The sequence below is a fragment of the Girardinichthys multiradiatus genome, chromosome 3 (assembly GCF_021462225.1).
Source record: "Girardinichthys multiradiatus isolate DD_20200921_A chromosome 3, DD_fGirMul_XY1, whole genome shotgun sequence".
NCBI classification, from domain to species: domain Eukaryota; kingdom Metazoa; phylum Chordata; class Actinopteri; order Cyprinodontiformes; family Goodeidae; genus Girardinichthys; species Girardinichthys multiradiatus.
Window position 1 is genome coordinate 33,124,158 of NC_061796.1, and position 22,495 is coordinate 33,146,652.

General features: G+C 40.1%; 3 protein-coding genes across 4 annotated transcripts; all 3 read right to left on the reverse strand.

Annotated features, from left to right (window-relative positions):
* Positions 1 to 786: 786 nt before the first annotated feature.
* On the reverse strand, positions 787 to 21,914 carry LOC124866179 (C-X-C chemokine receptor type 3-like). 2 transcript variants are annotated; one of them, XM_047361859.1, is made up of 4 exons: positions 21,798 to 21,914; positions 3,281 to 3,347; positions 2,100 to 2,496; positions 787 to 2,016 (listed from the first exon to the last, which is right to left on the reverse strand). In XM_047361859.1, the coding sequence occupies exons 3-4, from the start codon at positions 2,490 to 2,492 to the stop codon at positions 1,294 to 1,296; spliced, it is 1,116 nt and encodes a 371-aa protein (XP_047217815.1). In that variant the 5' UTR covers positions 2,493 to 2,496; positions 3,281 to 3,347; positions 21,798 to 21,914; the 3' UTR covers positions 787 to 1,293. The 2 variants fall into 2 exon arrangements, with proteins under 2 accessions (XP_047217815.1, XP_047217816.1); XM_047361860.1 differs by lacking the exon at positions 21,798 to 21,914 and adding an exon at positions 5,283 to 5,348.
* Positions 5,618 to 11,274, reverse strand: LOC124866180 (C-X-C chemokine receptor type 3-like). Its single transcript, XM_047361861.1, has 3 exons — positions 11,132 to 11,274; positions 9,949 to 10,345; positions 5,618 to 6,024 (listed from the first exon to the last, which is right to left on the reverse strand). Exons 2-3 carry the CDS (start codon positions 10,339 to 10,341, stop codon positions 5,932 to 5,934), a joined length of 486 nt encoding a protein of 161 aa, XP_047217817.1. The 5' UTR covers positions 10,342 to 10,345; positions 11,132 to 11,274; the 3' UTR covers positions 5,618 to 5,931.
* LOC124866178 (C-X-C chemokine receptor type 3-like) lies at positions 15,309 to 21,931 on the reverse strand. The gene is made up of 4 exons (XM_047361858.1): positions 21,798 to 21,931; positions 19,356 to 19,422; positions 16,622 to 17,018; positions 15,309 to 16,538 (listed from the first exon to the last, which is right to left on the reverse strand). Exons 3-4 carry the CDS (start codon positions 17,012 to 17,014, stop codon positions 15,816 to 15,818), a joined length of 1,116 nt encoding a protein of 371 aa, XP_047217814.1. The 5' UTR covers positions 17,015 to 17,018; positions 19,356 to 19,422; positions 21,798 to 21,931; the 3' UTR covers positions 15,309 to 15,815.
* Between the last annotated feature and the right edge of the window lie 564 nt (positions 21,932 to 22,495).

Here is a 22,495-nt window from a genome sequence, read left to right on the forward strand (position 1 = left end):
TTTCTACTTGAGACAAATTGTCAGCAGTTTTCCACCTCATGTTCTCTTTTGTACATGTAAGATATTGCAAACCTATTGATGAATGATTAAGTTGATTAAGTTCCTCTAGGATATTTGAGAGCTATGTTATTTGTGGACTTTGGCTTCAGGGGAGTTTTCGGACTAAGACTGATTTGTGGATCTTGATGAAAAACAACCATAGAAATCGCCATACCTCGATTGAGGAGACCACGACACATTCCTTGAATCCAGGCTGGCGTAGAGCCTGTTGGCAGGTGCCTGACAGTCATGGCTTTGCTCCCGAGAGTCAGCCAGACTCAACTGGAAAAATGTCATGACTTGCAGGAAGAGGCATTGAGGTTAGGTCCCAGCTGGGTGGGCCCTGAGCATCCTGCTTTCAGGCATCATAATCTTTCTTTAGGGACATGGGCACTGATAGGTTTTTTAGAAATAAAATAAAGTGTAAAAAGAAAACATGTATTCAATCTTGACATCCCTGTTATAAAAACAGCATTTCTATGTTGTTGTTGAGGCTATTTATGTTATCATGTATTTGGTTTATTAGCAGTGTTAGCTTATTTAGAACAGAGCTAGTGGAAATTGTGTTTGCTGTTGTTAAATGTTTGATCAGACAGACTTTGAGAAGGTACCAGTCTAATTGTTTCTATCCTGTTTGGCTTGGCTTGGCCCCAAGCCAAAGTACCTTTTCATGGTTTGGATGCTTTTGTGTAAATGTTGCAATTACAAAAGTGTTAAATTTTTTATGAACACAGACTCCAGACAATCTTTTATTTTAGTTTTTATTTTTGTAAAACACTTAACATTACTTTTCAGTTGTTTTCATGGTAAATTGCATTATCAAAAAACAAACATTTTAGCGATAAAAAATATTTTTTCATTCTGGTATTAAACATTCAACGTAAAAATAATGTGTTTAAATGTAGCAAAATAAGAAATTATATACAAACTATTCTTATATATAAAAATACACCACTTTTCCTGTCACTCATCAATTGCAATCCCAAGTTATCCAATCATACATAGCTCTCTGGTTATTGGAAAAGGCAAAAACTTAGTTGGTACTTTGTTGCTAGCAGATGTATGGTGCCAAATAGGATGTAAGAACCTGCTAAATTTATATCACTATCTTTTTCAGCTGGTTGCATAGTATTAATATTAAGAAATCATAGAGAAAACTAAATACAGTAAATTACAACAATGTTTAGAAGACTTCGTCTCCACGTCAGTTTTAACATGGTAGTAAGCTTGTTTTTATATTTATTTCAATGTCTTTCAAATTGCAATGGACTTGGACGTTTCTCCAGAATCAGACCAAACAGAGCTCCTCCTGGATTCTAATTTCACAGTTGACTTCAGTTTGCAGCCCAGAGACCTCAGGATGTTCAGCAGCTGACGCCGAAACTTCACACCCACAAAGGCGTAGAGGATGGGATTGAGGCTGCAGTGAAGGTATCCCAAAGAGGAAGTCACAGTCAGAGCTTTGCTCAGAGATATATTTGTTTCACATGTTCCTGTGTTGTTGTTGAGATGAACTGTGTCTGCAAAAAGTACCACATTATATGGTGTCCAGCAGAGAAAGAAAACTGCCACAAAAGCTATTATGACTTTGAAAGCTCTTTGTTTTTGGAGGCCTTTGGTGCCACACTGCAGCTGCAACAGGATGCAGGAGTAGCAAAAGATCAGGACGAGTGAAGGAAACACAAACCCTAATACGTGGTATAGCGCTCGTGCTGCCATTTTATGGGCCATGACATTCAAGTTCAATTTATGATAATTGCGAATACACATTGCACTACTTTGTCTCTCATTGTCCACGCCTTCTAAAAAGATCCAGTCAGGGATGGAGAGGAGCACAGAGAAGAACCACACCAGCAAGCAGCTTGCATGAACAACCCAGGGATTCCTTCGGTTGTACATCTGGGTTGCATGGACAATGGACAGATAGCGATCGAAACTGATGCAGGCCAAAAGAAAAATCCCACAGTAGAAGTTAATCTGAAATGAAATCAAAAAACTATCAGATACAAAGAATATTTAGGATTTTAAGCAAGGTGTCACTCCTATTGTAAAATTCTTACCGTAAAAATAGCACCAGTAATCTTGCAAAGCCCGGTACCAAATTCCCATCCACGGCTACTAGCATACTGAGTGGCCCAAAGGGGCAGCGTCACCAACAGCAGAACATCTGATACAGCCAGATGAAGGATGAAGGTGTCTATCACACTCCACCTCTTCCTGCTCTGAAACAGGACTCCCAGCAGCAAGCCATTCCCCAGGATACCAACAACAAACACCACGGAGTACAGAGTTGGTATAAACACCGCTTCAAACTTTGTGCCATCGATCAGGTCACAAACATCACCTTCTTCATAACTGATGTTTTCATCAGAATCATAGATTTCATTATATTCTTTAAATATGTCGTTCCACAAGGGTTGTTCATCTGATGCACTCTTAGCAGCTCCCATCATTCACCTGTGAAAGAAAGAAAGCTTTACTTTAGTTTGGTTTGTTCATTGAGTTAGGTTTGATCCAGTCACATGGGAGTGCTGTTTGTCTGTCATGCACCAGCTCAGTTAATTTCACATTGATTTTGACTGAAGCATGATAATGTTTTTGCTTGTGAGGAAAAGCAACTTTTCTTTTTATGACACAAAAAAGGAACACAACAGTTTTGCTTGGATTCATAAAGCACGCTTTAAATATTTAAATTATAAATTAAAGTTTTTGCTCATATACATTTTTTTTTATTCTTTTATTGGCCTTTAATGATGCAATTGTTTGCATAATATATACAGCAATCTATATTTACAGAGAAGTTAAGAGAACCTCTGAAACACTTTTAGAACTAAATAATATTTTTTTGTCATTTTTCAAGATATGCATTTTAGTTAGTTTTTTTTTTTCTTTTAATCAACACACATGTCAATGTTTGTGTCATTGCCTTATATTTCACGCTACTGCTTCCGACCACTTACTGTAACATTTATTAACTTCCAAATTGTCAGGTGTTAAATAAAGCACATCACAACTGTTTAAAGAAAGGTATATGCAAACCTGCTGGATCAAAACTCAACAAAGAGGAATTTATTGACATAATAGCTTTTATTAAGGCTGCAAGTTTAAAAAAGTATAACATTAAGCAAATAATGTCAGTGAAATATCATAAAAAGAAAATATATGTATGCTAATGAATGGCTTTTTGTGTATTAAAAGCTGAGCTGGATATATTCTGAATAAAGGATGTAAAATAACTTACCAAATTGCCAGCTATTGTAGGTCACACAGCTGCTTAGCAGAAATGAGCTTGATACGACCCAGCGTCACTATTAACAGCATGCAGGGCCCCACAGAGGAAACACAGGAGAGACAGAAGAAAGAGAAACAACACAGCACAAATAAAGGTGTAAAATGCAATGACTTTCAACAGATTGGGGAGTAGCCTTGACACATAAAGACTTTCATAGCTTTATTTCTTAGTTATTAACAAACTTTGTGAACTTAAAATAAATTTTGGTGAATTTTGTTGGTTGATTTAAAAAACAACAAAACAGCTGACAACAACTTTACCATAATTTTGCCTTGCATACCGGTCAAATAAAAAACATGCAGAACCATATTACACAAAGTTAACTTTTCATGACTGCAGAGCATCATGGACAACAAAACCACAACGTTAACCATTTTCCTCAACTGGGTTACTATTTGTTGCAGATTAGCCTAACAATAATGCCAGGTCACTTGAACTATTCTACCACTTCGCTTCTGTCTGGCAGATTTATCAAAGCACTTTATGCTGTTTATCGCCCAACTGATCTGTGGGTGAGAAAAAAATGTAGTGAGATTCCATCAAGCAAATTGGCCCTATTATTTTATTGCTGCAGATTTTTTTTTAATCATGATTTAGTGCCACATAAACAACAGAACATGCTAGATTTTAACATCTCTTACAATAAAACCTAAAATAAAAAGGTTAGATAGTGGCCACAGACAAACAACAGAAGCATGCAGTCAGCATAGTACTACTACTTCACTTAACATGCATGTATTTGAACTACAAGAAGAATCCAGAGTAGCCACAGAGCAATTACAAAGACACAAGGACAACAAGAAAACTTCACTCAGAAAGACCAGAACAGGAAAGGTTTGAACCTGAAACCTTCTTGCTATATGGTACCACTGTAAAACTACCATAAAAAATCTATGTAGGGTTTTTTTAGTAATATGTTGATAAAGATTATATTTACAGTACTATCAGAGCTATGCAAATACAGTACCTAAATAAGAAAAAAGACGTCTTGATTTTTTAAGCAATAATGACAGAATGTTATAAATGAATTTCAGTTTTCAATATAAAAAAATCCCTCGTAAGCATTTAAAAGAAGCACTTGGCGTAAAATATCTTACCAAACAGTTGTTGTTGGGTCTTGTAGACCAAATAAAAACACAGCACACAGCACACCGCACTGAAATGATTCTGGGTTGCTTACAACAGAATTTAAGGAGGAACCAGAAGCCCGGGGAGTTCTAAGAGGGAACCCCCCTCTTTCATTTCTGGATCAAGGCCAGATGTAAAAGAAGAAATAATTACTCGGTTTGCTCGGATTGCTGACCAAACCACAAAAGCACAGTGCCATTGTTCTGCTGTAACCAGAAATGAGAACAAGAAAGGTAGCCATTCAAAAACATAAAGTTTTACTTCTAATTATGTGTATATTTTCTGTTGCTTATTTTACCTCATCAAAGCTGATTTGAGCACAAAATTAAACCTCTCAAAATGAATGCTTAGACATTAATAAAAGAGAGGGAGAAAAGAGGCTCCAACAAGAGAGATGGAAAGATTCATAGGGCCTGATCTTCAAAGATCCCAATTAGGGGCGCTAAACTGCTTGTGCAATAAGTGGGCGTGTTTTGCACATGCAGTGGATAACAAGTGCAAAAGAGGTGCAGACCACATCCATAAATGAGGAAATTGCATGTGCTACAGCTGGCTGCTACTGCCCCCTAGCAAAGCAGGAGGAAAAGCGAACACAGCTGTGGCCCTTCAGGCATGCAGGTGTTATGGAAATCTATTATCAATAGAGTGAGATACTGCTTCAATAAATCGATTTATCCCAAGACTAGTCTTCAGAGTGTTTATGTCAAAGGCTCACATCGTTTGAAAGGCTCAAAACACAGTTCAGTGAATGCGCACTGAAGGCAATCTTCAGTGCTCCTTTATACTTTACAAAGCTAGATATGAAACAAGCACGTGTCCTTACCTGTTACCAGTTGAAGCTAACAAAGAAGCTGATAGCTTGGCCCCAGAATCAAACACACACCTTTAAAAATAAAATGGAAAATGTTTAGATCATTTTAATCTAAATCACTTCTATATTATTCTGCCCAAACACTTAACCTCATGAACTGTGGTGAGGAACGATGTCCAGGGTGGCAAAGTTTGAAGAAACGTCCACAGTCTTTAAACAGTTAGCTACAGCTAACCTCCTTAGCTGTGGAGAGTGGCGGTTGTTCTGTCGGCCGGCCAAACAGAACGTTACCGTAACCACGGTGATGCGGCTCCTGTTGTCCTTCTCTCAGGCAGGGAAAACCACTTCACTCGGCTTGTAGAGACAGCTTCTCTACTGGGGACTTCTCTGGAACACCGTTTGCTTCTGCAGGCCTCAGAGAGAAAGTCAAGCCAGGCGTGTACCTTAATTCCCTTTCATGAATGAATCTATTGGATACACAGAGTGATTCGTTTGTACTTATCTGAGTGTATATGATCGATGATTGTATGACACCCTTGGAACCAGTTTGAAGAGTTTGTCTTTTTGCCAGCAAAGAGACATTAGAGTGCTTGTCTCTCCGGTCAGCCTCGCAGCGGAGTCCTAGGTGCAAGAGATCGGTCTAGTGGAAAGGGGGGTGCTTTTATACAGCCTGTGGCATCATGGGAAGTCCAGAAAAGTTTGTACCGGACATAGTTTTAATGTTGTTTCCATGGCTGTGGGTCCCAACACCTTCCTGTACAAATCTCAGAACAGATTCAGCAAGGTTATGAGAACATTTTAATTAACTCATGTGCATGCACCTATTATAACTGTTGGTTAAAACTAAAACCCTCCTCATACCTAAAGCATAAGACAATTTTTCCACTACACAGGCGGTGGCTGTTTTTGGCATGGGCGAACCCGGTAGCCGTACAGGTTGGGGGGTGGACGTAGGGTTAGGATAAAGACATCTTAGAGATAATGAAAAATCTTTTCAAATCGGTTGAAAGACGGTATGTAAGTTATGTCAGTGTATTAAAAAAAGCTACTACTAGTAAAATGACAGGTTACTCTTGTCTTGAAACTGTGTACTGATTAGTATTTAAAATATAACAGATCCTGACAATAAAACAAAGTTGTTTGTGGGTATTTTGACAGTAATCATTTGCTAAGCTTGACAGTGAATCATAAAAAAGATATATTATGGAACTTGGGAGTGATGCACTTGAGTTTAAATGTTTTCACTCGGATATAAAACTACAGTGCTGTTGTGATGTATCTGATAAGTCTGATCAGCGACCAACCAGTAACCGATATCCAACAAGGATATCGTTAAAACCAAATTTCTGTGGATTTTTATATGTGGTTTTATTGGTGTACAGGTCCTTCTCAAAATATTAGCATATTGTGATAAAGTTCATTATTTTCCATAATGTCATGATGAAAATTTAACATTCATATATTTTAGATTCATTGCACACTAACTGAAATATTTCAGGTCTTTTATTGTCTTAATACGGATGATTTTGGCATACAGCTCATGAAAACCCAAAATTCCTATCTCACAAAATTAGCATATCATTAAAAGGGTCTCTAAACGAGCTATGAACCTAATCATCTGAATCAACGAGTCAACTCTAAACATCTGCAAAAGATTCCTGAGGCCTTTAAAACTCCCAGCTTGGTTCATCACTCAAAACCCCAATCATGGGTAAGACTGCCAACCTGACTGCTGTCCAGAAGGCCACTATTGACACCCTCAAGCAAGAGGGTAAGACACAGAAAGAAATTTCTGAACAAATAGGCTGTTCCCAGAGTGCTGTATCAAGGCACCTCAGTGGGAAGTCTGTGGGAAGGAAAAAGTGTGGCAGAAAACGCTGCACAACGAGAAGAGGTGACTGGACCCTGAGGAAGATTGTGGAGAAGGGCCAATTCCAGACCTTGGGGGACCTGCGGAAGCAGTGGACTGAGTCTGGAGTAGAAACATCCAGAGCCACCGTGCACAGGCGTGTGCAGGAAATGGGCTACAGGTGCCGCATTCCCCAGGTCAAGGCACTTTTGAACCAGGAACAGCGGCAGAAGCGCCTGACCTGGGCTACAGAGAAGCAGCACTGGACTGTTGCTCAGTGGTCCAAAGTACTTTTTTCGGATGAAAGCAAATTCTGCATGTCATTCGGAAATCAAGGTGCCAGAGTCTACAGGAAGACTGGGGAGAAGGAAATGCCAAAATGCCAGAAGTCCAGTGTCAAGTACCCACAGTCAGTGATGGTCTGGGGTGCCGTGTCAGCTGCTGGTGTTGGTCCACTGTGTTTTATCAAGGGCAGGGTCAATGCAGCTAGCTATCAGGAGATTTTGGAGCACTTCATGCTTCCATCTGCTGAAAAGCTTTATGGAGATGGAGATTTCATTTTTCAGCATGACCTGGCACCTGCTCACAGTGCCAAAACCACTGGTAAATGGTTTACTGACCAAGGTATCACTGTGCTCAATTGGCCTGCCAACTCTCCTGACCTGAACCCCATAGAGAATCTGTGGGATATTGTGAAGAGAACGTTGAGAGACTCAAGACCCAACACTCTGGATGAGCTAAAGGCCGCTATCGAAGCATCCTGGGCCTCCATAAGACCTCAGCAGTGCCACAGGCTGATTGCCTCCATGCCACGCCGCATTGAAGCAGTCATTTCTGCCAAAGGATTCCCGACCAAGTATTGAGTGCATAACTGTACATGAATATTTGAAGGTTGACGTTTTTATTATTAAAAACACTTTTCTTTTATTGGTCGGATGAAATATGCTAATTTTGTGAGATAGGAATTTTGGGTTTTCATGAGCTGTATGCCAAAATCATCCGTATTAAGACAATAAAAGACCTGAAATATTTCAGTTAGTGTGCAATGAATTTAAAATATATGAATGTTAAATTTTCATCATGACATTATGGAAAATAATGAACTTCATCACAATATGCTAATATTTTGAGAAGGACCTGTATTTTAAAAACCTCGTTAATACAAAATTCATTTCATTTATCTGAGGATGGAGAGAAGAAGAGACGAGAGAGAAAGAATCAGGACAGACAGGAGAAGGCAACAGGTTGGTCTAATATTAGGTAGAACAGCCGTTCTAGCACCTTTGCCAAGTAATCAATATTTGAATATTATCTATATAGAAAAAGTACATTAGTAAGACATGTAATTTATGTAAAGCTATTATATAATGCTTGTTTGACTTAATGGAGAAGAGCACACTCAAGGGGTGAAGAAGACAGACATGGGGTCGGTGATGGCATCTGTCATAGAGGAGACCAGTGATGACATTGGGTAGGAATAATTAAACTAGTGATGTCACAAAAACCTAGATGCCCAGTACAGTATGAAGTTTTGCTGACCACCAATTCACTGCATCCTTTTGGGAAAATTAGTGTGACAGATATAGCAAGTCAAACTAAGTTTGCTGAACTCAAGATGGTTTTTGGCATTTACAAGCATCAATTGCCCTAATGCAATATCAATAACATATATTTAAAAATTCTTCTCTCATTATATTCTATTGTAAAGTCAACTGTGTATATATGTACTCGTACTCGACGTCTTCCACTTTATCCGGGACCGGGTCACGGGGGCAGCAGACTCAGGAGAGAAACCCAGACGTCCCTCTCCCTAGACACCTCCTCCAGCTCCTCTGGGAGGTGCCCAGGCCAGCCGAGAGACATAGTCCCTCCAGTGTGTCCTGGGCCTCCTCCCGGTGGGACGTGCCTGGAACACCTCCCGAGGAAGGCGTCCAGGAGGCATCCGGTATAGATGCCCGAGCCACCTCAACTGGCTCCTCTTGATGTGGAGGAGCAACGGCTCCACTCCGAGCCCCTCCCGGATGGCCGAGCTCCTCACCCTATCTCTAAGGGAGTGCCCGGCCACCCTACGGAGGAAGCTCGTTTCAGCCGCTTGTATCCGGGATCTTGTTCTTTCGGTCATGACCCAAAGTTCATGGCCATAGGTGAGGGTGAGAAAGGTAGACCAACCAATAAATCGAGAGCTTCGCTTTTTGGCTCAGCTCTCTCTTCACCACAACGGACCGGTACAGCGCCCCCATTACTGCGGTGAAGGAAACACAAACCCTAATACGTGGTATAGCGCTCGTGCTGCATTTTTATGGGCCCTGACATCCAAGTTAAATTTATGATAATTGCGAATACACATTGCACTACTTTGTCTCTCATTGTCCACGCCTTCTAAAAAGATCCAGTCAGGGATGGAGAGGAGCACAGAGAAGAACCACACCAGCAAGCAGCTTGCATGAACAACCCAGGGATTCCTTCGGTTGTACATCTGGGTTGCATGGACAATGGACAGATAGCGATCGAAACTGATGCAGGCCAAAAGAAAAATCCCACAATAGAAGTTCTTCTTCTTCTTCTTCTTCTGTGTTGTTTTTTGGCAGTTGGCAAATAACTTGAAGATGTGCATTACCGCCACCGACTGGTATGGAGTGTGGTTCTTCATGGTTTTAAATTTTATTTACTATTACAACAATCAAATTTTTTTTATTAATTTAGTGCTTTTGAAAAATCTAATTATAATTTTACAATAGAAGTTAATCTGAAATGAAATCAAAAAACTATCAGATACAAAGAATATTTAGGATTTTAAGCAAGGTGTCACTCCTATTGTAAAATTCTTACCGTAAAAATAGCACCAGTAATCTTGCAAAGCCCGGTACCAAATTCCCATCCACGGCTACTAGCATACTGAGTGGCCCAAAGGGGCAGCGTCACCAACAGCAGAACATCTGATACAGCCAGATGAAGGATGAAGGTGTCTATCACACTCCACCTCTTCCTGCTCTGAAACAGGACTCCCAGCAGCAAGCCATTCCCCAGGATACCAACAACAAACACCACGGAGTACAGAGTTGGTATAAACACCGCTTCAAACTTTGTGCCATCGATCAGGTCACAAACATCACCTTCTTCATAACTGATGTTTTCATCAGAATCATAGATTTCATTATATTCTTTAAATAGATCGTTCCACCAGGGTTGTTCATCTGATACACTCTTAGCAGCTCCCATCATTCACCTGTGAAAGAAGGAAAGCTTTACTTTAGTTTGGTTTGTTCATTGAGTTAGGTTTGATCCAGTCACATGGGAGTGCTGTTTGTCTGTCATGCACCAGCTCAGTTAATTTCACATTGATTTTGACTGAAGCATGATAATGTTTTTGCTTGTGAGGAAAAGCAACTTTTCTTTTTATGACACAAAAAAGGAACACAACAGTTTTGCTTGGATTCATAAAGCACGCTTTAAATATTTAAATTATAAATTAAAGTTTTTGCTCATATACATTTTTTTTAATTCTTTTCTTGGCCTTTAATGCTGCAATTGTTTGCATAATATATACAGCAATCTATATTTACAGAGAAGTTAAGAGGACCTCTGAAACACTTTTAGAACTAAAGAATATTTTTTTGTCATTTTTCAAGATATGCATTTTAGTTAGTTTTTTTTTTATTCTTTTAATCAACACACATGTCAATGTTTGTGTCATTGCCTTATATTTCACGCTACTGCTTCCGACCACTTACTGTAACATTTATTAACTTCCAAATTGTCAGGTGTTAAATAAAGCACATCACAACCGTTTAAAGAAAGGTATATGCAAACCTGCTGGATCAAAACTCAACAAAGAGGAATTTATTGACATAATAGCTTTTATTAAGGCTGCAAGTTTAAAAAAGTATTACATTAAGCAAATAATGTCAGTTAAATATCATAAAAAGAAAATATATGTATGCTAATGAATGGCTTTTTGTGTATTAAAAGCTGAGCTGGATATATTCTGAATAAAGGATGTAAAATAACTTACCAAATTGCCAGCTATTGTAGGTCACACAGCTGCTTAGCAGAAATGAGCTTGATACGATCCAGCGTCACTATAAACAGCATACAGGGCCCCACAGAGGAAACACAGGAGAGACAGAAGAATGAGAAACAACACAGCACGAATAAAGGTGTAAAATGCAATGACTTTCAACAGATTGGGGAGTAGCCTTGACACATAAAGACTTTCATAGCTTTATTTCTTAGTTATTAAAAAACTTTGTGAACTTAAAATAAATTTGATGCCCGAGCCACCTCAACTGGCTTCTCTTGATGTGGAGGAGCAACGGCTCCACTCCGAGCCCCTCCCGGATGGCCGAGCTCCTCACCCTATCTCTAAGGGAGTGCCCGGCCACCCTACGGAGGAAGCTCGTTTCAGCCGCTTGTATCCGGGATCTTGTTCTTTCGGTCATGACCCAAAGTTCATGGCCATAGGTGAGGGTGAGAAAGGTAGACCAACCAATAAATCGAGAGCTTCGCTTTTTGGCTCAGCTCTCTCTTCACCACAACGGACCGGTACAGCGCCCCCATTACTGCGGCAGCCGCACCAATCCGTCTGTCAATCTCCCGCTCCATTCTTCCCTCACTCGTGAACAAGACCCCAAGTTACTTACACTCCTCCACTTGAGGCAGAAACTCCCCTCCAACCTGAAGAGGACAAGCCACCCTTTTCCGGTCGAGAACCATGGCCTGGGACTTGGATGAGCTGATCTTTATCCCAGCCACTTCACGCTTGGCTGCGAACTGCCCCAGCGCATGCTGTAGGTCTTGGCTAGAGGGGGCCAGCAGGACCATGTCATCTGCAAAAAGAAGAGACGAAATCCTCTGGTCCCCGAACCAGACCCCCTCCGGCCCTTGGCTGCACCTAGAAATCTTGTCCATAAAAGTTATGAACAGGACCAGTGACAAAGGGCAGCCCTATCGGAGTCCAACATGCACCGGGAACAGGTCCGACTTAGTGCCGGCAATGCGGACCAAACTCCTGCTCCGCTTGTACAGAGACCGGATTGCCCCTAATAACGGGCCCCCGATTCCATACTCCTGGAGAATCCCCCACAGGGCACCACGAGGGACACAGTCGAATGCCTTCTACAGGCCCACAAAACACATGTGGACCGGTTGGGCAAACTCCCATGAACCCTCGAGTACCCTGTACAGTGTATAGAGCTGGTCCAGTGTTCCACGGCCAGGACGAGAACCACACTGCTCATCCTGAAGCCAAGGTTTGACTATCGTCCGGACTCTCCTCTCTAATACCCTGGCGTAGGCCTTACCAGGGAGGCTGAGGAGTGTGATCCCCCCGTAGTTGGAACACACCCTCCGGTCACCCTTCTTATGAAGGGGGACCACTGTCCCCGACTGCCACGCAATGTTGAAGAGGCGTGTCAATCATGACAGCCCCACAACATCCAGAGACTTGAGGTACTTAAGGCGGATTTCATCCACCCACGAAGCCGTGCCACCGCGAAGCTTTTTAACCACCTCGTTGACTTCAGCCCGGGTGATGAAAGAGTCTAACCCCGAGTCCCCGGCCTCTGTTTCCTCCAGGGAATGCATGATGGCAGGATTGAGGAGATCCTCGAAGTACTCTTTCCACCGCCCGATAATGTCCCCTGTCGAGGTCAGCAGCTTCCCACCCCCACTGTAAACAGTGTTGGTGAAGCACTGCTTCCCCCTCCTGAGGCGCCGAATGGTTTGCCAGAATCGCTTCGAGGCCAACTGGTAGTCCTTCTCCATGGCCTCACCGAACTCCTCCCAGGCCTGAGTTTTTGCTTCTGCCACAGCCCGGGCCACAGCACGTCCCTGGCTGAGAGCTCCGCCAGACGTTCCCAGCAGGCCCTCACTATGCACTTGGGCCTGCCAAGTCTGTCCAGCTATCTCCTCTTCCAGCGGATCCAACTCACCACCAGGTGGTGATCAGTGGACAGCTCAGCCCCTCTCTTCACCCGAGTGTCCAAAACATGCGGCCGAAAGTCTGATGATACGACAACAAAGTCGATCATTGACCTCCTGCCTAGGGTGTCCTGGTGCCAAGTGGACACCCTTTTGTTTGAACATGGTGCCAAGCGGACACCCTTATGTTTCAACATGGTGTTCATTATGAGCAATCTGTGAGTAGCACAGAAGTCCAATAACAAAACACCACTCGGATTAGGAACGGCCATTCCTCCCGATCACACCTCTCCAGGTGTCACTGTCGTTTCCCATGTGGGTGTTGAAGTCCCCCAGCAGAATAATGGAGTCCCCGGGAGGGGCACTATCCAGCAACCCCGACAGGGACGCCAAGAAGGCCGGGTACTCCACACTACCACTTGGCCCTTAGGCCGAAACGACACTACGTACATTTATGTACATTTAAAAAGATATTATTTATTTCCTCTGCTACACCAGGTGCTCTATGTTTGTGGTCTGAACAGACCCAGTGAGGCAAAGACTACATTCTGTTTCACCTTTAATCAAAATACTGGATGACAGGCTATTGCGCTGGAGGACAGAGCTGCGTCCAGAGTAGTGCACACCCTCCGCCATCATTGCGCACACAAGGCAACTAATCTAGGCTGATAGCACCACAGCAGCGCACACAGCTTGTTGGGTTGCTCGACCTGACGCGCAACAAATTGGCCAATCAATATTAACAATAAAATTTACAAATATGTCTGTTAATTTATTTATTAGAGGTTTGCCTTCCTTGCACTTTTAATTCTTTCCAGGGACTGTTTTTTTTTTGTTTTGTTTTGTTTTTAGAGCAATGTTTGAAGAGTTCAGTTTATCTTAAAGAGTCACAATATGTAAGCCTGAATGTAAGATTAGCAACATAAAAATAGTTTGTTTTAAGGCCGTCACTAGGTTTTAAGAACAAAGGGGGCTTAGCCCCAAGGAGATGCACAGGATACAAATGAATGTAGTGGGCCAGTTAGTGATGGCGAGATGATGCATCCTGAAGCACTGAGGCTTTCCATCCAATTGGTCGACTCATGAGCCGAAGCATCAACAGGCTTAATTTGCTCTACTGCGCCATCAAATAGACAATAAATGTAAAATAGATCAATGTCTCAGGTTTGATAAATTGCATTGTGGGTGGTAAGGGATTACATTGGCATATCCCCCCCCCCCATAGATTTGTGCGGTTGGGTCATTATCTTGCTAAAAGTTGCGCCCACTGTTCTGCTGATTTTTTGTGAGTTACTTACTTTGTTAGTAGATCTGCTTTGCAGATGCAAACAGGTTTGCGCGTGGTTTTCTACACGCAAACCTTTTGAAGATCAGCCCCACTGTTTGTACTGTTTCATCCAAATATTCAACAGATCTTCTGTTAATTTGATTCTATTTAATCAGTTATATCAATTTCATCCAAAATTATTGATGCTTAATTGTCTTTTCTACTTGAGACAAATTGTCAGCAGTTTTCCACCTCATGTTCTCTTTTGTACATGTAAGATATTGCAAACCTATTGATGAATGATTAAGTTGATTAAGTTCCTCTAGGATATTTGAGAGCTATGTTATTTGTGGACTTTGGCTTCAGGGGAGTTTTCAGACTAAGACTGATTTGTGGATCTTGATGAAAAACAACCATAGAAATCGCCATACCTCGATTGAGGAGACCACGACACATTCCTTGAATCCAGGCTGGCGTAGAGCCTGTTGGCAGGTGCCTGACAGTCATGGCTTTGCTCCCGAGAGTCAGCCAGACTCAACTGGAAAAATGTCATGACTTGCAGGAAGAGGCATTGAGGTTAGGTCCCAGCTGGGTGGGCCCTGAGCATCCTGCTTTCAGGCATCATAATCTTTCTTTAGGGACATGGGCACTGATAGGTTTTTTAGAAATAAAATAAAGTGTAAAAAGAAAACATGTATTCAATCTTGACATCCCTGTTATAAAAACAGCATTTCTATGTTGTTGTTGAGGCTATTTATGTTATCATGTATTTGGTTTATTAGCAGTGTTAGCTTATTTAGAACAGAGCTAGTGGAAATTGTGTTTGCTGTTGTTAAATGTTTGATCAGACAGACTTTGAGAAGGTACCAGTCTAATTGTTTCTATCCTGTTTGGCTTGGCTTGGCCCCAAGCCAAAGCACCTTTTCATGGTTTGGATGCTTTTGTGTAAATGTTGCAATTACAGTAGTGTTAAATTTTTTATGAACACAGACTCCAGACAATCTTTTATTTTAGTTTTTATTTTTGTAAAAAACTTAACATTACTTTTCAGTTGTTTTCATGGTAAATTGCATTATCAAAAAACAAACATTTTAGCGATAAAAAATATATTTTCATTCTGGTATTAAACATTCAATGTAAAAATAATGCATTCAAATGTAGCAAAATAAGAAATTATATACAAACTGTTCTTATATATAAAAATACACCACTTTTCCTGTCACTCATCAATTGCAATCCCAAGTTATCCAATCATACATAGCTCTCTGGTTATTGGAAAAGGCAAAAACTTAGTTGGTACTTTGTTGCTAGCAGATATATGGTGCCAAATAGGATGTAATAACCTGCTAAATTTATATCACTATCTTTTTCAGCTGGTTGCATAGTATTAATATTGAGAAATCATAGAGAAAACTAAATACAGTAAATTACAACAATGTTTAGAAGACTTCGTCTCCACGTCAGTTTTAACATGGTAGTAAGCTTGTTTTTATATTTATTTCAATGTCTTTCAAATTGCAATGGACTTGGACGTTTCTCCAGAATCAGACCAAACAGAGCTCCTCCTGGATTCTAATTTCACAGTTGACTTCAGTTTGCAGCCCAGAGACTTCAGGATGTTCAGCAGCTGACGCCGAAACTTCACACCCACAAAGGCGTAGAGGATGGGATTGAGGCTGCAGTGAAGGTATCCCAAAGAGGAAGTCACAGTCAGAGCTTTGCTCAGAGATATATTTGTTTCACATGTTCCTGTGTTGTTGTTGAGATGAATTGTGTCTGCAAAAAGTACCACATTATATGGTGTCCAGCAGAGAAAGAAAACTGCCACCACAGCTATTATGACTTTGAAAGCTCTTTGTTTTTGGAGGCCTTTGGTGCCACACTGCAGCTGCAACAGGATGCAGGAGTAGCAAAAGATCAGGACGAGTGAAGGAAACACAAACCCTAATACGTGGTATAGCGCTCGTGCTGCAATTTTATGGGCCATGACATTCAAGTTAAATTTATGATAATTGCGAATACACATTGCTCTACTTTGTCTCTCATTGTCCACGCCTTCTAAAAAGATCCAGTCAGGGATGGAGAGGAGCACAGAGAACAACCACACCAGCAAGCAGCTTGCATGAACAACCCAGGGATTCCTTCGGTTGTACATCTGGGTTGCATGGACAATGGACAGATAGCGATCGAAACTGATGCAGGCCAAAAGAAAAATCCCACAGTAGAAGTTAATCTGAAATGAAATAAAAAAACTATCAGATACAAAGAATATTTAGGATTTTAAGCAAGGTGTCACTCCTATTGTAAAATTCTTACCGTAAAAATAGCACCAGTAATCTTGCAAAGCCCGGTACCAAATTCCCATCCACGGCTACTAGCATACTGAGTGGCCCAAAGGGGCAGCGTTACCAACAGCAGAACATCTGATACAGCCAGATGAAGGATGAAGGTGTCTGTCACACTCCACCTCTTCCTGCTCTGAAACAGGACTCCCAGCAGCAAGCCATTCCCCAGGATACCAACAACAAACGCCACGGAGTACAGAGTTGGTATAAACACCGCTTCAAACTTTGTGCCATCGATCAGGTCACAAACATCACCTTCTTCATAACTGAAGTTTTCATCAGAATTATAGATTTCATTATATTCTTTAAATAGATCGTTCCACAAGGGTTGTTCATCTGATACACTCTTAGCAGCTCCCATCATTCACCTGTGAAAGAAGGAAAGCTTTACTTTATGGAAGCAAATTGTTACCATATTTCATATGAAAAAGCATTTCCAGAAATGTGGCTGCATTATTTGACCCATAAATACAATTAGTAATCAATCATCCTATTTGCATTTGCATTTTCTTCTTCACGACTGCACATTTTATGCCATAATCAAAAAGAAAACAAAGCAGACATTGCTTTTTCGTTTTCGTGGTGTGCCCGCAAAGTACTGCCCAGAACTCGAAAACGAAAAAGCATTCAGAGCGGCGGGCGCAGCAGAGTGATGTCAGCAGCCGCTCTTCCTCAGCTCCCTGCTGACCGAGCTACCCAGCTTGTTCGGTAGGGGGTGCTGTGCACGTCTGCATTGCATTACATTGCAAACGTGCCAAGAAATTGATTCAATTGCAGCAGGGCCGAGCTTAATTTGTGGAAGTGGCAGGCAGAACTGGCAGTTCCGGTGGCAGGCTGTGGCCGTTCCGGCACACCTGCCACCGGAACCGCCACAGCCTGCTGCAGGGTGGCAGGGGATTCCGCGAGGATGCCAGAAGGTGCCAGACCGGCCGTAAAAGCTTACCAATGCGGTTGCCGCTGTTTTTGTGGAAGCTGATGCTAATTATCGGCAAACGGGATGTCATTGTTGTTATAGCCTGTTACCTTTAAATAATGATTTCATTATTGATTATTATTTAATAAACAGCTTTAGACCCATAACATAAGGTGATTGTATTTACTTGACATGGAAAATAAATAGCACTATGTGTATGTGTGACGTGTTGAAAGGATGATGAAGATTTATTGCACAAACAGCCGGTTTATTATAGAGCACGAGCAGCTATTCTGAATCGTCACTCACAGAAAAGTATAAATAATTGCTTAAAAACACGCTGGATGTCCCAGGCCATAAGGCTGCCACCGGAACTACCAGTTCTGCCTGCCACTGCCACAAATTGAGCTCGGCCCTGCTGCAATTCAACCAATTTCTCGGCAGGTTTGCAATGTAATGCAATGCAGACGTGCACAGCGCCCCCTACCGAACAAGATGAGTAGCTCGGTCAGCAGGGAGCTGAGGAAGAGCGGCTGCTGACGTCACTCTTCTGCGTACGCAGCTCGGAATGCTTTTTCGTTTTCGAGTTCTGGGCGAAAACGCAATGTCTGCTTTGTTTTCTTTTTGATTATGGCATAAAATGTGCAGTCGTGAAGAAGAAAATGCAAATAGGATGATTGATTACTAATTTTATTTATGGGTCAAATAATGCAGCCATATTCTTAAAATGAAAAAACATTTCTGGAAATGCTTTTTCATTTTCAAATTTTACATTTCAAATTGAAATTTGGTATCTATTTTCTGGGGTACATTTTGAAAAATAAATCTCAAATGTCTTTTTCTTTTTCATTTTAATTTAGTGGAAGAATGAGCAGTCTTGAAGAAGAAAATTAAAATGCAAATAGGATTATTGATTACTAATTTCATTTATGAGTCAAACAATGCAGCCACATTCTTAAAATGAAAAAGCATTTCTGAAAATGCTTTTTTATTTGAAATATGGTAACGATTTGCTTCCATATTACTTTAGTTTGGTTTGTTCATTGAGTTAGGTTTGATCCAGCCACATGGGGGTGCTGTTTGTCTGTCATGCACCAACTCAGTTAATTTCACATTGATTTTGACTGAAGCATGATAATGTTTTTGCTTGTGAGGAAAATCAACTTTTCTTTTTATGACACAGAACAGGAACACAACAGTATTGCTTGGATTCATAAAGCACGCTTTAAATATTTAAATTATAAATTAATTAAAGTTTTTGCTCATATAAAAATTTTTTTATTCTTTACTTGGCCTTTACTGCTGCAATTGTTTGCATAATATATACAGCTATCTATATTTACAGAGAAGTTAAGAGGACCTCTGAAACATTTTTAGAACTAAAGAATATTCTTTTGTCATTTTTCAAGATATGCATTTTAGTTAGTTTTTTTTTTATTCTTTTAATCAACACACATGTCAATGTTTGTGTCATTGCCTTATATTTCACGCTACTGCTTCCGACCACTTATTGTAACATTTATTAACTTCCAAATTGTCAGGTGTTAAATAAAGCACATCACAACTGTTTAAAGAAAAGTATATGCAAACCTGCTGGATCAAAACTCAACAAAGAGGAATTTATTGACATATTAGCTTTTATTAGGGCTGCAAGTTTAAAAAAGTATAACATTAAGCAAATAATGTCAGTTAAATATCATAAAAAGAAAATATATGTATGCTAATGAATGGCATTTTGTGTATTAAAAGCTGAGCTGGATATATTCTGAATAAAGGATGTAAAATAACTTACCAAATTGCCAGCTATTGTAGGTCACACAGCTGCTTAGCAGAAATGAGCTTGATACGATCCAGCGTCACTATTAACAGCATGCAGGGCCCCACAGAGGAAACACAGGAGAGACAGAAGAAAGAGAAACAACACAGCACGAATAAAGGTGTAAAATGCAATGACTTTCAACAGATTGGGGAGTAGCCTTGACACATAAAGACTTTCATAGCTTTATTTCTTAGTTATTAACAAACTTTGTGAACTTAAAATAAATTTTGGTGAATTTTGTTGGTTGATTTAAAAAACAACAAAACAGCTGACAACAACTTTACCATAATTTTGCCTTGCATACCGGTCAAATAAAAAACATGCAGAACCATATTACACAAAGTTTACTTTTTATGACTGCAGAGCATCATGGACAACAAAACCACAACATTAACCATTTTCCTCAACTGGGTTACTATTTGTTGCAGATTAGCCTAACAATAATGCCAGGTCAATTGAACTATTCTACCACTTCGCTTCTGTCTGGCAGATTTATCAAAGCACTTTATGCTGTTTGTCACTCAACTGATCTGTGGGTGAGAAAACAATTTTAGTGAGATTCATTATAGGATGGTGTTTAAACCACAATTCTATTTACAAAGTGAGACGTTTTAGTGTTGATTGGCAAATATTGTGTGTGGTAAAATGTGTTTCAAATGAGTTCTTCAGTTATCTGTACATGTCATTGCCTTACCTTGACAAAGTGAATTGAAACCCATTTATAGATGGGAATATGTGAAGATTTGATGTCATTAAAACCCCCAGAAATTGAACACACTCAACCTGAGACTGACTCATCAGTTTCATTTGCTTACAAACTGTGTTTCAGACTCTTAACGAGTTTAAAAGAAATGTCTTTAAAAGAAATGCCTATGTGCTGACCTTGTAACGGGGTGGATATGTTCATCAGTCATCACAATTTGTTCTAGACAGTCACAGTGTGTGTTGCCTTTAAGTTTATTAAATCATTTGGATGATTTGGGGTTTGTTTGAATATACGGACTTCTATAATATTTAGCATCTTCAACATTGACAAATAGATAGATGGCTTAGATCAGCTTTATTTTTTACAGGAATTTGAATGTTTGTATAAATCCGATCACGTCAGATTCCACGGGCCTGTTTTATTAGGTACCACAGAGTTCGGTTTGGGAAACAGTTCAGTTTAAGTTTATATAATCCTAGTAGCACAGATTATGTACCAATTCAGCAACATCTGATTACCTGTTTATGTTCAGATACCACTGTTCCTTCATAGAAGTTGAAGTTTCACCAGTTCTCAGTTTTATTTGATTTGGTCAACATTTAGCAATTGCTCAGAGATAACTACCTCAGCATAAAAATAAAAAAGTAAGAATTGCTGATTATTCCCCTGGACAACATGATTGCAGAAATGAAACAAATTGACCTTTCAAGTTTCATATTGTTGTCACTTAAATTACAGATTTCATTATTTTTCACAACTTTTTTATTTAACTGTCTTGGCTAGCAGTTCCCCTTAATTATAATAATTTCCATGTCCAATACTTGATAAATGTGTTAGAAAGAGTTAAGGAAAGAGAGCAACCATAGGGCACCAATAACCCAGCCAAATAAAAACCAGAAGAGTGATGACATCACATTTGGGATATCGAACTCTGGACTCGGTACAAAACAGAAAAACTAGAGAAAAAAGTGATAGAAGATAGTATTGGAAGTAGTAGAAGATTCATATACTTGTTTATCCAGTGTGAAGGAGCAAGTGAGGAGAAATGTGGCTTGAGAGCATTAGCTCTCTGAGGTGAACTCAGTTTGCTTGGGACACACCGCACCAATTATTTACCCTGTGACATAAACTACAATTAAAAATGTTACAATTCTTGCAGCATTCAGGTAGATGCTGTAATTTGCAAGTTTTTGGCGTGTTTTCTTACTCTTATGCACATGGGCATCTGTACTCCCTTCTCTCTCAAACACTGGATAACCAGGATGGAATACAATTTGTGAGCTGCAAAGAGATCTTTTATATATAATCGTTTACTTGTGAAGATAAAACTGCACTACTGCGATGTAACTGTCAAAACTACGCTCGGATGCCCTGTCAAGTCACTGAAGTTCTATAGGTCCATAAGGAGTTAATTTTCTCACAATTTGACCTAAATTCAAGGTAATACTAAATGGGTAAAGGATGAAAGAAAAGTTAAAATACTGACATACAATCAGAGTGCAACCACTGTCACAAACTCATGTTAATTTGGCTCAGACACAGAGAAAATAAGAAGTGGTATCTAGAGCTAATAATTTAGGAAAAACATTCAGCAGTAACCTTTAAAGAGAACTGTTATTGATTTAACATCTTCTGTGGACATCAACAACCATTTGGTACTGAATGAGGACAAAAAAACTAAACAGCTGTGAAAGAAAGAATTTTCTTACCTTATACTCACAAAACCAATGATCACTGTTAACTCCCGTCTCAAGCTATGTGTTCCAGCTGTGGCATGAATTCAACATGTTACGTCAAGATGGTCTTTGTACGGAAGACAGTCTGTTGCAGCCAGATTGGCTTTAAGACAATGCAGTAACAGATGTTAAGTCATTGTTCATTTGCATAAATGCCTATTTGCTTTTGAGGGCAAGACTAAAAATAGTGTTATTGTGTCAGAAGTGCATTTTAAAATTACTCATTTACTTAAAAAAAACAATTAGAAGGGGATTCTGATACTTTTCAGACTTTTTGGAACTCTGGTTCTAAAATATGTTAATAGGCACTGTCTTAAAAGGCATGAACTGCCTTTTAAGACAGTTCATGCCTGCGTGATCTTTGTGTCCTAAGTTGTGTTGTTTTAAAAATCTTTTTGCATGAATCTAGTACTGGCCAAAACACTGAATGCAGACGACCCTTTAACCAAGGTGGAAAGGCCGTTTAAAAGGTGATACCGAAGGTGGTGCTCTTCTCTTTAATGAAGAGAAGAGCATGACGACTCACAGAGGAAAGTAATCAGCATGCACAGTTGTTTTTAATTTATTCTATATAAGGAGACTTATCAATATTCATGTCTATACAACTGATCAATGTGGGAAGCAAATGTATTAAATATGTATTAAATCTCTTTGAGAACTGTCTTTATTTT

What these genes read in the sequence shown, in the direction of transcription:
- LOC124866180 (XM_047361861.1), bottom strand. Translation starts at nt 10,341, where the DNA reads ATGATGGGAGCTGCTAAGAGTGTATCAGATGAACAACCCTGGTGGAAC. An exon ending in TTACTGGTGCTATTTTTACG is followed by an intron (nt 6,025 to 9,948) that starts GTAAGAATTTTA and finishes AGATTTGTACAG; the next exon opens with GAAGGTGTTGGGACCCACAG.
- LOC124866179 (XM_047361859.1), bottom strand. Translation starts at nt 2,492, where the DNA reads ATGATGGGAGCTGCTAAGAGTGCATCAGATGAACAACCCTTGTGGAAC. An exon ending in TTACTGGTGCTATTTTTACG is followed by an intron (nt 2,017 to 2,099) that starts GTAAGAATTTTA and finishes ATTTCATTTCAG; the next exon opens with ATTAACTTCTACTGTGGGAT.
- LOC124866178 (XM_047361858.1), bottom strand. Translation starts at nt 17,014, where the DNA reads ATGATGGGAGCTGCTAAGAGTGTATCAGATGAACAACCCTTGTGGAAC. An exon ending in TTACTGGTGCTATTTTTACG is followed by an intron (nt 16,539 to 16,621) that starts GTAAGAATTTTA and finishes ATTTCATTTCAG; the next exon opens with ATTAACTTCTACTGTGGGAT.